The 14,149-nt window shown below is 48.3% G+C and overlaps 1 protein-coding gene across 2 annotated transcripts; it reads right to left on the bottom strand.

Moving 5' to 3' along the window:
* Positions 1-389: 389 nt before the first annotated feature.
* Smyd5 (SMYD family member 5) lies at positions 390-13,337 on the bottom strand. Of its 2 annotated transcripts, XM_020179445.2 has the most exons (13): positions 13,210-13,337; positions 8,513-8,621; positions 7,630-7,769; positions 7,037-7,158; positions 6,372-6,441; positions 5,741-5,845; positions 4,861-4,923; positions 4,572-4,642; positions 4,138-4,244; positions 3,670-3,726; positions 2,568-2,662; positions 1,882-1,952; positions 390-1,779 (listed from the first exon to the last, which is right to left on the bottom strand). In XM_020179445.2, the coding sequence occupies exons 1-13, from the start codon at positions 13,303-13,305 to the stop codon at positions 1,635-1,637; spliced, it is 1,251 nt and encodes a 416-aa protein (XP_020035034.1). In that variant the 5' UTR covers positions 13,306-13,337; the 3' UTR covers positions 390-1,634. The 2 variants fall into 2 exon arrangements, with proteins under 2 accessions (XP_020035034.1, XP_020035043.1); XM_020179454.2 differs by lacking the exon at positions 8,513-8,621 and having other exon boundaries at positions 13,210-13,324.
* Between the last annotated feature and the right edge of the window lie 812 nt (positions 13,338-14,149).

The raw sequence follows: 14,149 nt of genomic DNA, 5'->3' as shown, positions 1-14,149 counted from the left end.
GGGGTGGGAAGGGCCTCCAGACTCACTCATCTGATTTTAAAGAAGGGCAACTGAGATCCAGAAAATGATTTCCCCAGATCATTTGGAAACGTGCTCAGACTGCTAGTCTTGAATCCCAATACAGCCCCATTCAAAAGGAAGGAAGTTGTAGTTTAGCCCCTTGGTTCAAAGACTCATCTTGTACCCTACTGCTGGGGATTAAAATCAGACCTCAGAGGAATCTTGTTCTGGTTTTAGTAGCCTTTGCAGAACAGAATGAACCCAAGCTGGGAAGAATGGAGCACCCATCTGCTGCTCCCATTGCACAGTCTAACCTGTGTCCTTTCCTACCCACCCACATGACTACTGCATGCCCTGTCCATCATTCTCCACAAAGCATTGCTACCAAAGCCTGACACCACTCACATTTTATTGAGAACAGTGAGCAGGTGGGGTGGGAGAGAGGTGCTGGCTGTTGTGCAAGTGAAAACTTGATAGGTCAGGGGCCAGACAGGAACCACCTGACTCCATAATCCAGGAAAGGGATGGGTGGACACTTGTCCTCCTGGGATCCCTCAGTAAGGAGATGTGGCAGGTCCTTCAAGGAAGGCAGGTAGGAAGGAAGTGGGAGTGATGGTTTAAATTTCACTGTACCCAACCCAAGTGTGAGTGATGCTCATTTGTGACAAGGAGGGGATAAAAACATAGCTAATCTTTCTAGCCGAGCTCCTTTAGGTTTCTGGAAGATTTCAGTGTTCCTCTGTGAAGATATTAAAGGTGGACATTTGAGGCCAGAAGAGCCCCTCCCTGACCCATTTAAGCTGGGCCCAGGGAAGATGAGAGCATCCTAAATTAAGGAGTACAGGCCTGTCATCCCCCAAGGTCTCAGCCATATTGCTGAAATCCTGTGGGAAGAGGATGTGAGAAAGAGAGATGGTCCCCCAAACACCCCTCCTGAGGAAGGGAGAGGCCTCTTCCATATATCATGAGGACAGCCATTGTGCCAGGGCCCAAGAGGCAAGGCACAAGGTATGGAGATTCTGGACATTCCCCATGTCAAAACAGTGGGAATGGTCCAGCATTCCCTGGCAGAGTCTAGGGAAGGTGCTCTGGAGGCCCAGACCCTCCTTCCTGCTTTTCCCACTTGGGCAAGAAGGCAGGTTATTGCCTTATCAGCCACAGCTGTGCAAGGTGGCTGGTTAAAGAAGATGAGGTGCTCACCACCTCCCCTTTCTGCTTCAATGAAACCAGTCTGTTTTCAGGTTTACCACTTTGTTACCCCCTTGAAATAAACCAATAGCCAGTTGAGAGGGTGAATGGCCAAGTGTGGGCCTAGGAGCCAAGGGGAAAAAACAGTTAGGCCCTGAGCCTGGTTCCAGCCCCTCACACCTACGGTGGAATAACCTCAGGGGGAGGCCAGTTCTGGAAGGCTCACTGACAGCACAGGGCCTGAGGCAATTCAGCAGCAGTGTTCAGGGCATGAGTTCTGGTGGGGGATGCAGGGTCCAACCTCTGTCCTGCCCTCTGGCAGAGAGCACTGGAAGGGGGATAAGCAGGCAATGGGAGTGGGGAGTTCCTTCCAAGCCACTTCTCTAGGGGAAGGGTCCCCTTTTCCAGCAGAGTCTGGGGCAGGGTCCCTTCTGGACAGGAAAACATCACACATCAGTCATCTCATCGCCTAGCTCTGCATCTTCTGGCTCTCCTTCCTCTTCTTCTTCGTCTTCCTCCTCTGAGGTCACATTGGGTTCATCAGCCTCTGCCAGGCATTTGGGGCAGGAACAGACAAACAGATAGTTCTCCCTGTAGGCAGAGGGAGTGGGGGAGGTGAGGGTGAGAAGTCAGGCAGCCACTGGGATTGAGGACACCAGAGCCCAGCTGCCCAACCATGTCCCCAACTGGCACCTGAGGATCTTGTGGCGGCTGTGGCGGCTGCGCTCCCGCTGACAGCAATCTAAGTAGCTGATACAGACTTCCTGTGGGGCAGAGGAGAGATGAGTCTGATGGTCTGTGCCCTCCATTAGATGGGACCAGGGCCTCCCTAACAACTGCCCTGTCTCTAGCCATGGTCACTTCCTCAGAAGTCAGTTCTGTGCTGCCTTTCAGCAAAACCTGGACTCCCCTGATCCATTCCCCATGCCTTAGCCGGTGGGTCATTACAAAGCTCCAACAACGTGTGTCTGAGATCAGAGGTTACCTTGGTGTGATCCTACTTGCCCCAGAAGAAGGTTCAACCAGGCTCTGGGCACTGCACTAACCATCAGGACCCCAACCCATACTAGCCCCCATAGCCAAAGCAACAAAGAGCTAACTACTGCTTTCTTAGAAGGTGCAGGTCTGTTAACTAAAAGGTGGCTGGGGACAGGAATGTGGGCACACAGTTTGAGTCCCTCAAATACTACTCTGAAGCTTTCTGGCGCTCATGTTGAAGAACTAAGGTGGGATTAGAATATACCCATGGGCAAAAAGAATCAGGCCCTGGGGTATGCGGGGATCCACCCAAGGGCTTAGCTCTAAGGATCTGCTACTCAGATCCCTGGGAGAACATGCAAGGCCCACTGCCCACCCTCCAGAGTCCTGGTCCTCCTCACCTCTCCTGGCTTAATATCCTCCAGGGCAGTGACATGCAAAAGGAAGTTGTTTTCTGGAAAGGAAGTCTCTGCGTTGGGGACACAGCTGTGGTTGCCTGGTCACAAGAGGCAGATAATGAGGACTACTGACTTAAAAAAAAAAGTCTCAACTCTGCAAAGCACACTAGGTCCTTTCCTTTGTTGCTCTGAACCCTGGTGGGGCTGAGCAGTTACGAGACCCTAAATTTCCTGCCTCTGCCCACCCAAAGCTCTCTCCTAAAAACCACAGCATACAGGCACAAATGTACTCCCACTCACTGTCCACTCCAAACTCCTGAGATTGGCCAACTTTCTTCTCACTTATGTTCCCACTGTTTCACTAAAGAAGAGAAGGGGCTCTGAAGGGATGCCCATACTGGACCAGTGAACTCAGTTTTGTCTGCTACTATACATCAGGTAACAGCTGACTCAGGCCCTTTGACAACACAGTTTGGGAGAGTTAGAGTTGCCCTGGAGCCTGGGAGGAGGGGTATGCAGTAAGGAAACCAGGAGGCAGGAGGCTGAGATTTGGAAAAGACACTTGTTGCAGCTGGCCTTGGTCCTCCCCATGGGGCTGATGAGACTTACCTCCTGCCCTGAGCTCCCTCTCCCTAGGATCTTGTGAACTTCCTAGGATCTCCCAATGCTCCCCTATCACAACCTAAAGAGCACTAGTAGCACGAAGATCATGCTTCCCTTTACAAGAAGCAGAGCACTATGAATTCCTTAGGACCTAGCCCATTGTAGAGTTTTATTATATAAGCAGCTATTAAAGCAGGAGTCTGAGGATGTAGCTCAGTGGTACAGTGCTTGCCTATCATGCATGAGGCAATGGGTTTGATCCCCAGCACTGCAAAAAACAAAACAAAACAAAAAAAAGCACAAGCAGTTGAATAAATAAATGAAAAATGATAGAGCAAAAAGGGCCAAAGGAATTCCCAAAGACTCCTGGGCCTAACCCTGCTTCCAAACTTGATCCAGACAGCTTAGAAAGGGCCAACTGAGAAAGGTGACCTGTGGCTATGAGGCCACTTGACAAAGGTAGAAATATGGGGGTCCAATCCTCCCTAGTCCCGTGACTCACAGCAGCTCTGAAGCACAAAGAGGCCAGATCCTTCACAGTTAAGAAACTCGCCGGTTGCTGTAAGACAGTAACATGCAGATATTGTTCTACTCATTTTACAGGTAGAAAAATGAAACTAGGCTTTACAAGGACAGGCACCAATTCTTCTGTACTGATACTCCACCACACTAATGCACCCAGGCCCTACATTTTACCTAAACTTGCTTCTCTGAAGACAACCTTGCTCTTCTGTCTATGACATTGCCCTATTTGTCCAGCACGCCCCTCCTCCCAGCACCAAGTCTTTGGATGAATCTCAGGGCCAGTTCTCATCTGTATGTCCTGTGGACAGATCTGAAGCTCCCCACAAGCAAATAGGGATTACCTTCCCCCACCATTAACTCAGAGCAACCTGGGGAACAACTGTGTCTGCCATCTGATTGGGGCTGTCTCCAAGGTTAATTAAAGCCACGGCCCCATCTCACCAACCTGCCTCGATGTCCTTGTACAGTTGGTCAATGAAGGCATCCAGCTGCTCACGGTCCTGAGGCTTCAGCTCCAGAGCATCACAGGCATGGACCCACTGGCTCAGGGAGCTGGGGGGGTTGTGGGGGGGAGTTCCGAGGCAGTCCATGGTTAGAGACAAGAGCTCTCCACCTCCAGGCAAGTTAAGCCCAGGGGGAAGGGTCTCCCACCCTGACCCCATTTCTTTCTCCAGGGTAGGTTCCCATCTTCTCCAACAGACCAAGACTCCCAAGAGCCTCATTCTGATTCTCCACTACCATGTCCAGTTCAGTGTTCTGGCTGGAGTCACACCCAACTCCACCCCATTCTTGAAAGAAGCTATGGCTACCTTCCTCCATCGATTTCCCCACTTGAACACTGAGGGATAACCTAATAACTCTGTAATATTCTCTCCTAACCTGGTCCCAATTCCTTGGCCATTGGTTCCAACAAGGGCAAAGAGAGACCGGAATCCATCTGGAGTGAACCACTATGGGGGAGAAAGAGAGGTAAGAGTTCAGGTTACAGCTACCTGTTCTTCTTTCTGATATAGCTCTGGTCAGGAAGACTTCTGAGAGCTGACTCCATTCCAGCTCTAGAAGACCAAGTTGGTTTTGGCTCAGAATCCCAGGAGGAGGTGCTGACCCAGCTGCTCCCAGAGAACTGGAGTGACCCAGAGGCTATTGGTCCTGCCCTCCCCACACTCACCTGACTGAGTGAGTCCTCATAAAGGGCCTCTGTGAAGAGTCTCCGCAGAAGTTCCAGTTGGCCCTGGTTTAGGGGAAGCACAGAGAGCACATCCCTGGGGATTTTCCCCTTAGCACCTAGGCAGGGCCCAGAAGGTCAGGTGAGGGAAGGGAAAGGAGCCAGCTCTGTAGACTGAGCTATCCCTGGGGACAAAGGAAGTCCACAGAATCCTTATCTCCAAAGAGATCTGGCACTCTACTGGCCTGTTCCAACCCAGAATATGAAACCAAACTTTTCCCCCTATTTTCTAGCACTTGTACTGGCAAGGCTGAAGCCTGTCCTTACCACCTCCCTTGGGGCTCCCCTCTCCTAGTCTCTAATCCAGCTTGGCTCTCCCCTCTTTTATTCTGAATTCAATGCAGGAGGGCCCACCTTTCCTGCTGTATGTATCCCTTCCATATAGCTGCCTCCACCTTCAGGCAGCTCCAGTGCTATCCTCAGTGGGTATCTGTACTGACTGGGAAACAACTCGGTAAAATGTCAGTTTCATACCACTCCCTGACTCTTAACCCCCAGCCCTCCATTTTCCACTCTACCTTATTTGCCCACTGCTACTCTCTGGCAGGGTTCTCGCCTTCCAACTTAGTGTAGAGTATCACAGGGCAAAGCATCCAACCCCACCTTCCTCTGTCACCACCTTGCTTCCCTACTTCCCAATTTTAGGTCCACATTCATTCTCAAAGTTAAATAGTGTCAGGAATGTAAGTCCTCTGAATTCATTTTTTGTAGCCATAGCTGGGGAAGAGACCAATTTGGAGTTAGTTCCCCACTGACAGCCACAGACATCCTAGGCTACTTGGGGAAGATGGGCAGCAGAGACAAGTCATAGGAAAAGACTAACCTTGAATTTGTCCCCTAGAAGTTTGTGAACAATTTCCTCTTCCTCATTGGCTGTTTTGTTACAGAACTGGGAAAAGAGCCCGATCCAAAGGTCCTTATCCTTAGCCTGCAGTGGACAAATACACATAAGGGACACGAACACCTACCTCTTTACTGGCAGTTGCCTGTGAGACAGGCAGCCTGTTTCTGAAGCCCCTGCTATCAGGGAGCGACCATGCATGATATGCATACATGCATATCAGGGAGCATTTTCCTAGGTGGAGCCAGGCTAGCCAACTCTACACACTTGGAAAAGTAGAGGAAGGACAATACTGATAGAAGGAGGTTAAAGTGGCTTCTCTCACTTTAAGTAAGAGACATGACCCTGAAAAATTAGTGCTTATATATCAAATTCATGAATTGCTGCTGCATAAGACATCTTTTCATAGATCAAAGACTATGGGCTACATGAGCTCCCATTCCCTAAGCCTGATTTCTGATTAGCATACTCCTACTATGCTACACAGCAAGCAGCTATTCTTTGGAAAAGCCTAGGAGCAAGTGCATCCAAGCTAGAGCCTTGAGGTGAGGAGACTGAGACCCAGGACTGAATGAGGCTAGTCAATTTCCCCAGGAGGGTCAGGTGGGCTCACCTGCTTCACTGTAGCCACCATTCGGGCCATCAACATGATGCTTGCCGTCTCAGGGGGGTAGTGAACACTCCTGAGGAAACAGAGACAAGTTTGGCCTACAAATTCCCTTCCTAGTAGCTAAGCCCTAGGAAGCCCTGTCTGACTGCTACAGAGAAACCTTTGTACCAATTCCATCAAGTACCAAAGAGAGAAAGTTATGGGCAGGACTTAGGCAGACTTTGCCTCTCTAGGGATTTAGTGGAGCTCTTTCTGGGAATATGTAAAGTGTTGAAGATGGCAGAACAGGTTGGATGATGTGACTTGTGTTTAACTGTAAAAATGGAGGACTGCGGGGGATGGGGTACAGTTCAAGTGGCAGAGCACTTGCCTAGCAAGCATAAGGCCCTGAGTTTAATCCCCAGTATTACACACACACACACACACACACAAATTAAAAAGGAAGAAGTAAAAATGATTTTAGGCCTGGTGGAGTGGCTCAAGTGGTAGAGTGCCTGCCTAGCAAGCATGAGGCCCTCAGTTCAAACCACAGTACCACAAAAAAAAAAAAAAAAAAAGGACAAATCTGAGGGTTAGTAACTTAAGAAAATTGACAACAGCTGCTTAGTACAGTCAGGTAGGGAGGTAGGAAGGGAATGCTAAAGGAAAGAAAAGTGGAAGTGACCTACCTCCATGCCTCCTGCAGCTTATTGAGAGGATGTAAGGGGTCATCCTGAGAGGGGCCTGGGCACAGGACCTGGTGGTATTGCTCTGCAGCTGCCAGCCGACATTCTGCACTGCAGTACATCACCTGTTAGTGGGGTGGAGGTCAGCATTCTAGGATCTATCTAGGCAAAGGGTCAAGGCACAGATATCCCACAGCATACTTACCTCTTACAACTGCATTCCTTCCACCAACAGCCCCTGAGCAGGAGCTCAGAAGTATTAGAAGAAAAGAAAACAGGTTGCTCTGGGGGCATGTGGGAAACACCTAACCTAGGTTTATAAAACCACATAAAGAAAGCTTTTCAAGTAGCGGGGGGAATCCCCTGCCAGGCCCACAAGAAGAATCCAAGCTCCCACAAAGCCCATTTTCTAGACAATGGAACTGGGACAGGAAGGATGAAACCAGAACAATTACCAAGCTCTTTTATTGTCTTAGCATATGTGGCCCTTGAAGGCCAGGACCTGGTCTGTCTGAGCTCTGGTCTCCCAAGGGAGGACTTCAACTAAGGCCTTCTTTGCCTGCACCCTTTCAAGTGCACTCCCTGGGGATGCTCACCTGGCAGTGGGGACAGTTCTGGTGGAGGTCTTTGCGCACAGTGCACAGCTCTGGGTGAGGCAGAACCTGGCCTGGCTTTCCGGTCAGCCTCTGGGCATTCTCCTCTGCCTTCTCCAGTGCTCGAAGGCAATGGTCACAGGCTGTGGGTGAAGCCAGACATTACAATGTTAAGTGTCCCAAGAGCAGGGGCCACATGTGTCCTTCTCATAGCAGTATCCCTGGGGCTAGAATGGTACCTGGCACACAGTAGCTGCTCCATGAAAGTATGGGAAGTGAGTGACACTATATTAATGAATGGAGTGAAATGGATGGATTTCACATGCACCCAAAGACAGATAACCCCCTTATCTCTCAAGAACCCCCCAGCCCTACCTTCTGACTCCCCGTGCTTCTCAATCAGACTCAGTCTATGTGGGTCCCCCCCAACAACCCCAGACTGACTCTGTAGCCAAATGACCCTCCTTCCATGATTTGTCTCTAGCTTAAGAAAAGTGAAAAAGCATGTGGTTAGCAAAGCTAAGGGCATTCCTCTTGCTCTGTCCTAACTTCACTGAACAGGCCTTTTGGTATGGGGTCCACTTTGGCACAGGACTCCTCAACATGATGTCCAGACCCTTACATTATGGGGACAGACTAAGTTCTGTCTGAGTGACAGTCCTCTCCAGGAAGCACATTGGAGGAGCCTCCTACTGCAGGTGCACAGTCCCAAACCCAAGAGTGGACAAAGGTGTTGTTCTCAGGCACAGTTCTCCAGGGGGAGACAGCATTTCCTCCCAACATCCAGAGTCCCAGAGACATAAGCCAGTAGGGATGTATGCAGCTGAATTCCATGCACAAAACTGACTGGACCTAGCAGCAGTGAGGAGAGGCAAGATGTGATCACCTCGGTAGTGATAAAGTGCATTCCAGAGAAACTGCGCAGCCACCAGAGGCCTTTCTACGAAGATAGTCTCTCCCTTCCGGATCAGCTGGGTGGCAAACAATCCTTTTCCCTAAGAGGGCAGAGGAAGGACAGAAGACATAGTTCCAAGAGCTCTCAGAAGGCTTTCAAGTTTCAACCCACATGACTACTTCTTAGCAGAGGAAACCTCCAAGGGCTCAAGGAGAGTGGCTAGCAGCCTCCACAACTGCCTCCTCTGGAAAGGTGGCTCTGACTCACTTTCAGCTGCACCTTTTTCAGTTCATTTGGAAAAGGCCTGGGCCAGAGACGAAGTTACCATCTCACGCTACTCAGAGAATTTTTGGAATGGCCAGGGCAGAGCCAAGGCTCCTAGCAGGGTGCTTGTAACAGCACATCAGACTTCTCAGACCTCCACATACCCATCAAGGATTCTAGCCATACAGCTGCTGCTCAGGGTTGCAGGGAAACCCTATAGCCCAGGTTAGTCTGGGAGTGTAACTGCCCTTTCCTTGAACAGTTGGGTACCCACAGCACCTAGTAGAGTGCCTGGTACCCAGCAAGTGTTCAAGGGCTGCCCTAAAAGGAATGAGCTAATCAGCCCTAATGTTAACCTTTGCACTGTAAATCCTTGAGCCTATTGCTCTACTTCTTTATGCTTGTTTCCCATGTGAGAATTGAGTATTATAAGAATACCTGCCACGAGGTTTCCAGAACACACTGACATAGCACAAGTGAACAAACATACCTCATGAACGCTCGCTCCTTACTACCCATGTAAAGTCCACGACTGGCAACAAGGACATCACCTAGGACACTGTTAGAAATGCAGAGTCTCAGGCCCCACCCCAGACCTGCTGAATCAGAATCTGCATCATAACATGCTGCCCAGGTGACTCTGAGCATGTTAAAGTTTAAGAAGCTCTGATCTAACACACTACATCATGATGAATGGTGAGAAAACAACCTGTGGGTGCACCTGCATGCCAGGGCCCGGGGATACAGGGTATATGTGTATGTATATGTGTGTTTGTGTGTGAAGAAGGGGCTGGCCTTCAAGTGACAGTGACACAAGATGGCAGCCACCATGAACTCGGGAATAAAAGTTTCTGGCAACGTCTACTGTTGGAAGAACTCGAAGAAGGCCAAAAATGAGTAGGAGAAGCCACAGTTAGCTGGGGTGTAGAAGATAACAAAGACATTACCCTTTACAAGATGGACAGGGATGATAACTGGGCCTCTAAGAACAATTTAGGAAAACCAAATATACAGACTTAAAATACAATGTGGACATAAATATCCAGAAGCAACCTCCCTTTGTTAAGATTTATAACAAAAATTAATATGAATAGAGTTTATAGTTCTAATGGAGTGGTGGACTCAAGAGCCATAACAGTGCTAACCAAGTGGCAGAAGTCATATACTGTCAGCCATGAGTGGCTCATACCTGTAATCCTAGTTACTCAGGAGGCAGAGATCAGGAAGATCACAGTTAGAAGCCAGTTCAGGCAAGACCCCATCTTGAAACTATCCAACACAAAACAGGGCTGGCTCAAGTGGTAGAGTGCCTGCTCAGCAAACATGAGGCCCTGAATTCAAACCTCAGTACCAAAAAAAAAAAAAAATTCACGTAGCATCAAAGTTGTTGTCCTGCAGGTGCTTCGGCACTTGATGATGTCTAAGGAGAACCTGCAACTTTCTCAGCCACCCAAAGAACAGTATTACAATTAATCAAAACCTACAGCCCGCATTTGATTTACCTGTCTTCATTTTCCACAATAGTCCATAATAGTCCACTTTCTAGATACATCTATAGACTCAAAGCACTAGAAAGGAAGCTCCCAGTTAAAGGCAATTTATCTTAAGACACTGTAAATGATACTAATTTTTGTCCATTTGAAATATAACTTGTGCTATGAAAAAAACAAAAACAAAAAAACCTCTGAACTACCATCTCTGGAGTGTACAAAAGGTCTCAGGAAATGACTTCAGAGCCCAGGCACTTAATGCTGTGCTCACTTAGAAAAGAGGGGTGGTATCTCTACCAACACTATACTTGCCTCAACAAAGTGTGAGGAAAAAAGTGCTTAACACAGCAGAAAAATGTCCTCTCTCACTATGGTCTCCTGAGTAGCTTCCTGCTGGTGTTCTGGCTGGACTCAGCCTCTGCCAAACTCAACAGCAAAGATGAGTAGACCAGGACAGGCTGTGGGCAACCCATAACCAACAAATCTTAACCCTGTGAATAACTCTGGGAGCTCTAACTGTAGAAATGAGAGAGGTGAAAAAACAGGGGAAAGGCCATGGATACACCCTTGACTATCCTCCTGGAAACCCCATGTACACACCTTGTGTACGTGGGATCCAATTTGGCAAAACGAAAGCTTAGCCTTCTTCTATGGGACAAAACAACATGAACAGGGACCCACATAATCTCTGACATTTCAAATCCCAACACTGTTCCTTTTATAAAGCCAACATTGATAGGACTGAACCTGAAGAAAAAGGAGAAACCATACATCCATTTCCAACTTGAAAGAGTTTTAAGAAACAATTACACAAAAATCTAAGACCATGTAGCAAACAAAAAATCTTGATTAAATGATGATTTTCTAGAAAAATAACAAACATTTCAAAAAGAAGACAAACCCAGTCAAGACTACTAAGCCATGCTGAGATCTGACTATTGTATACCACTTTGGCATTCCAAATGGCACCCACTGGACCTGATAAGTCTTCTGTCCTAACTACTTGTGTCCCTGACATAATAGTAAAAATTTGAAAACCACTCCTGCCAGTATCTACAGAAGCAATACAAAATGGTGAAAATAACCTCAAATGAGCCCTTTGTTTATATGGTTTCATGAAACACTTCTATCAAGCTTTCAAAGAATAAGTAATTCTCATTTTACCCTAAACCAGGCACAACCCTCATGTGGTAACTTCAAGATCTCTCTCTCTCACACACACACACACACACACACACACACACACAAAATCACAAACCCCTCACTTTGATGACTACATGCAAAAAGCCCAGCATGATCCACCTTGTTACCAAGTCCAAGTAGGTATGTGATCTTGTCCAGCAGCAGATGAGGTGTAGACATAGAGAAAGTAACCAGTTGGGGTCTTGACAGAAGGCTAGGAAAGGACAATTAGGTGAGGAGAATAGCTGACATAATAAAGTGAGACAAATGAAGTGAACAAAGGAAGGGACTGGTGCGGTTGGTAATGAAGGCAAAGATGAGTATCACTGTAAGTGATGGATCTGACACCCATCAAACAAGAGTTCTAGAGGCACTACAAGGGATGGAGACCAAGTATGTACGGAAGGTGACTTCCTGTTGAAGGAGAGGAGCACTCCAGATGCCTCTGGAGCAGACCAAGGGCAAGGGAAACCTGGACTGGGAAAGTGGATCAATATGAAGATGCTGACAGCAGAAGACAGATGACTACAGGGCTAACATCTTGGGCAAGAATCAAAGATGTCCATACCACTACACATTATAAATTATTCAATCTATTACACAAAGAAATGTAAATGAGAACAGAGCAACATTATTTTTCACATTTCAACTGGTAAAGATAATGAGGAAAGAAAATAGTGCTGGAGAGAACAAAAGGGGTCTGTACATAAATTAAGCTCCAAGATCTTTGATACAGGGAAGTGAAAAATACAATATAAAGGGCCCATAAATAAGGGTTTGGTTGTGTGAAATGTGTCCCTCCCATGAAATACTATGAAGAGGCCAGGCTCAGGTGGATCATGCCTGCAATCCTAGCTACTTGGGAGGCTGAGACCTCCTGGTCTCAGGAGGATTGCCGTTCAAGGCCAGTCTGAGCAAACAGCTTTGGAGCCCCATCTCCAAAATAACCACAGCCAAAAAAAAAAAAAAATTATTATGTAGAAATAGGCGCATTGATATTGAAAGATTCACCACTGCATCAAAAAATAGCAGTTCTAAAAATGTGATTTTAGGGCTGGCGGAGTGACTCAAGTGGTAGAGCATCTGCCTAGCAAGCCTGAGGCCCTAAGTTCAAACCTCAGTACCGCAAAATAAACAAATAAATGGATCTTAATGCACAACTGTAGGTTTGAGTGGTTTTTGTCTTTATTTTCCTTACATGCATTTTTTAATCTACACGGTAATAAAAACGACGAAATCATGTCAGTCTCCGGTTTAAAACCCCTCAAAAGCTCCCACATCGTTTGGGTTCTGGTCCAAGTTCCTTAGCACTCCTCAAGTCCCATCGTAACTTGAGAGTCCCTGCCCTCTCTTCTCATCCTCCCACCTCCCACCCACATCTCACTCATAAAGGTTCCAGAAGACGCATGCTGTTTTACACGTCAGTTCCCCCTGCCCAGCACGTCCCCAGCCACGGTTCCCCGGCGCCCAGACGCAATGCCCCCAGCCTAGGCCAGGAGGCCCAGGGCGGCCACAGAAGTGCCGCTGGTAAGCGGGCGGGGATCCGCAGGGAGGAGGCACGCACGCGGGCTCCAGAGGCCAGGGCTCACCGCGTGACGGCCGCAGGCACGGGGACGACAAGGGGCCGCCGGGCCGCGAGGAGCTGAGCCGCAGCATCCACGCGGCACGGGGGCCTCTAGGATCTAAGTCCCTTGGGCTGTCTCCAAGGCCGAAAAGGGTGGGTACTCCTAGTGGGATTCGCCCTGGTCTCACCTTGGCGCTGCTTACGAAACGGACTTCCACGGAGACCCGGGCCGGGCCCGCCACGCCCACACAGAAAGAGAACACGTCGCACATGGAGGCCGCCATCTTGGGCGCGCCTCCGCCTTCTGACCCTTGACCCCGCCTCAACCCGAGAGGCCCCGCCTCCCTGCGGTCCCGCCCCTTCGCATGCCTGTGGGCGTGCACGGAGGATTTGAGATCTAGCAGGTCTGAGTTTCAGTCCCTTGGGTTCATGACCTGTCTTTGTGCGGTTTGTGTGTTACTTCGTGGCCAGTGTCACACAGTTCATGCGTGCTTACACAGATTTGATGTGTCTGAATCAGAGTTCATGTTATGTGTCTATTGTTGCCTCTCTGTCCACAGTTAAGTTTGTCTTGAGAAAAGCTGTCTTTGGACCCAGCGTAGGGATGGGACAGTGGAAGGCATTCATATTCTCTCTGACTCTCATCCTGAAGGGAAAGACTAGTTTATACACTGGGGCTCATACAGCCCACCTTCGGAATCCAGACAGTCCCATGAATGATCAAGCTGGATATGTGCCCCTCTCAGATTTTCCAAAGGTGTAGGGACCTTGCAGCCTGGGGTGGTAGAGCGGGCCACAGTGGACTTCAGGTCTGAGGACGTCTTAAATTAGATGCGGAAATGAGTGTGTAGATGTATTGTTGGGGCAGGTGAAAGACTAGGCCTAACCACCATATTTTGTTTCCTTGTCTCCCAACTGACTTTGTGTTTCTTGAAAAGGGACCTGTGTCTGTGTCTATGGTCTCATGGTGACATTTGAGGATTGGGTAGAGACCAGTAATTGTTAAATAAGTAAGTAACTATAGATTTTTTAAAATGAGCCAATATTTCCTCAAAGAGGCAAATGCAGCTGGATACCTTTGATTAATAGAGTTGACTTTGGGGACAACATCAGGAAAGATTTTCCTGA

Source organism: Castor canadensis, chromosome 12, assembly GCF_047511655.1.
Source record: "Castor canadensis chromosome 12, mCasCan1.hap1v2, whole genome shotgun sequence".
Lineage (NCBI taxonomy): Eukaryota > Metazoa > Chordata > Mammalia > Rodentia > Castoridae > Castor > Castor canadensis.
Note: the sequence above shows the minus strand (reverse complement) of the source record. Positions and strands in the feature narration are given on the sequence as shown.

What these genes read in the sequence shown, in the direction of transcription:
- Smyd5 (XM_020179445.2), bottom strand. Translation starts at nt 13,305, where the DNA reads ATGGCGGCCTCCATGTGCGACGTGTTCTCTTTCTGTGTGGGCGTGGCG. An exon ending in AAGCTGCAGGAGGCATGGAG is followed by an intron (nt 6,442 to 7,036) that starts GTAGGTCACTTC and finishes CTGTTTCCTCAG; the next exon opens with GAGTGTTCACTACCCCCCTG. An exon ending in AGGATATTAAGCCAGGAGAG is followed by an intron (nt 1,953 to 2,567) that starts GTGAGGAGGACC and finishes TCTGCCCCACAG; the next exon opens with GAAGTCTGTATCAGCTACTT.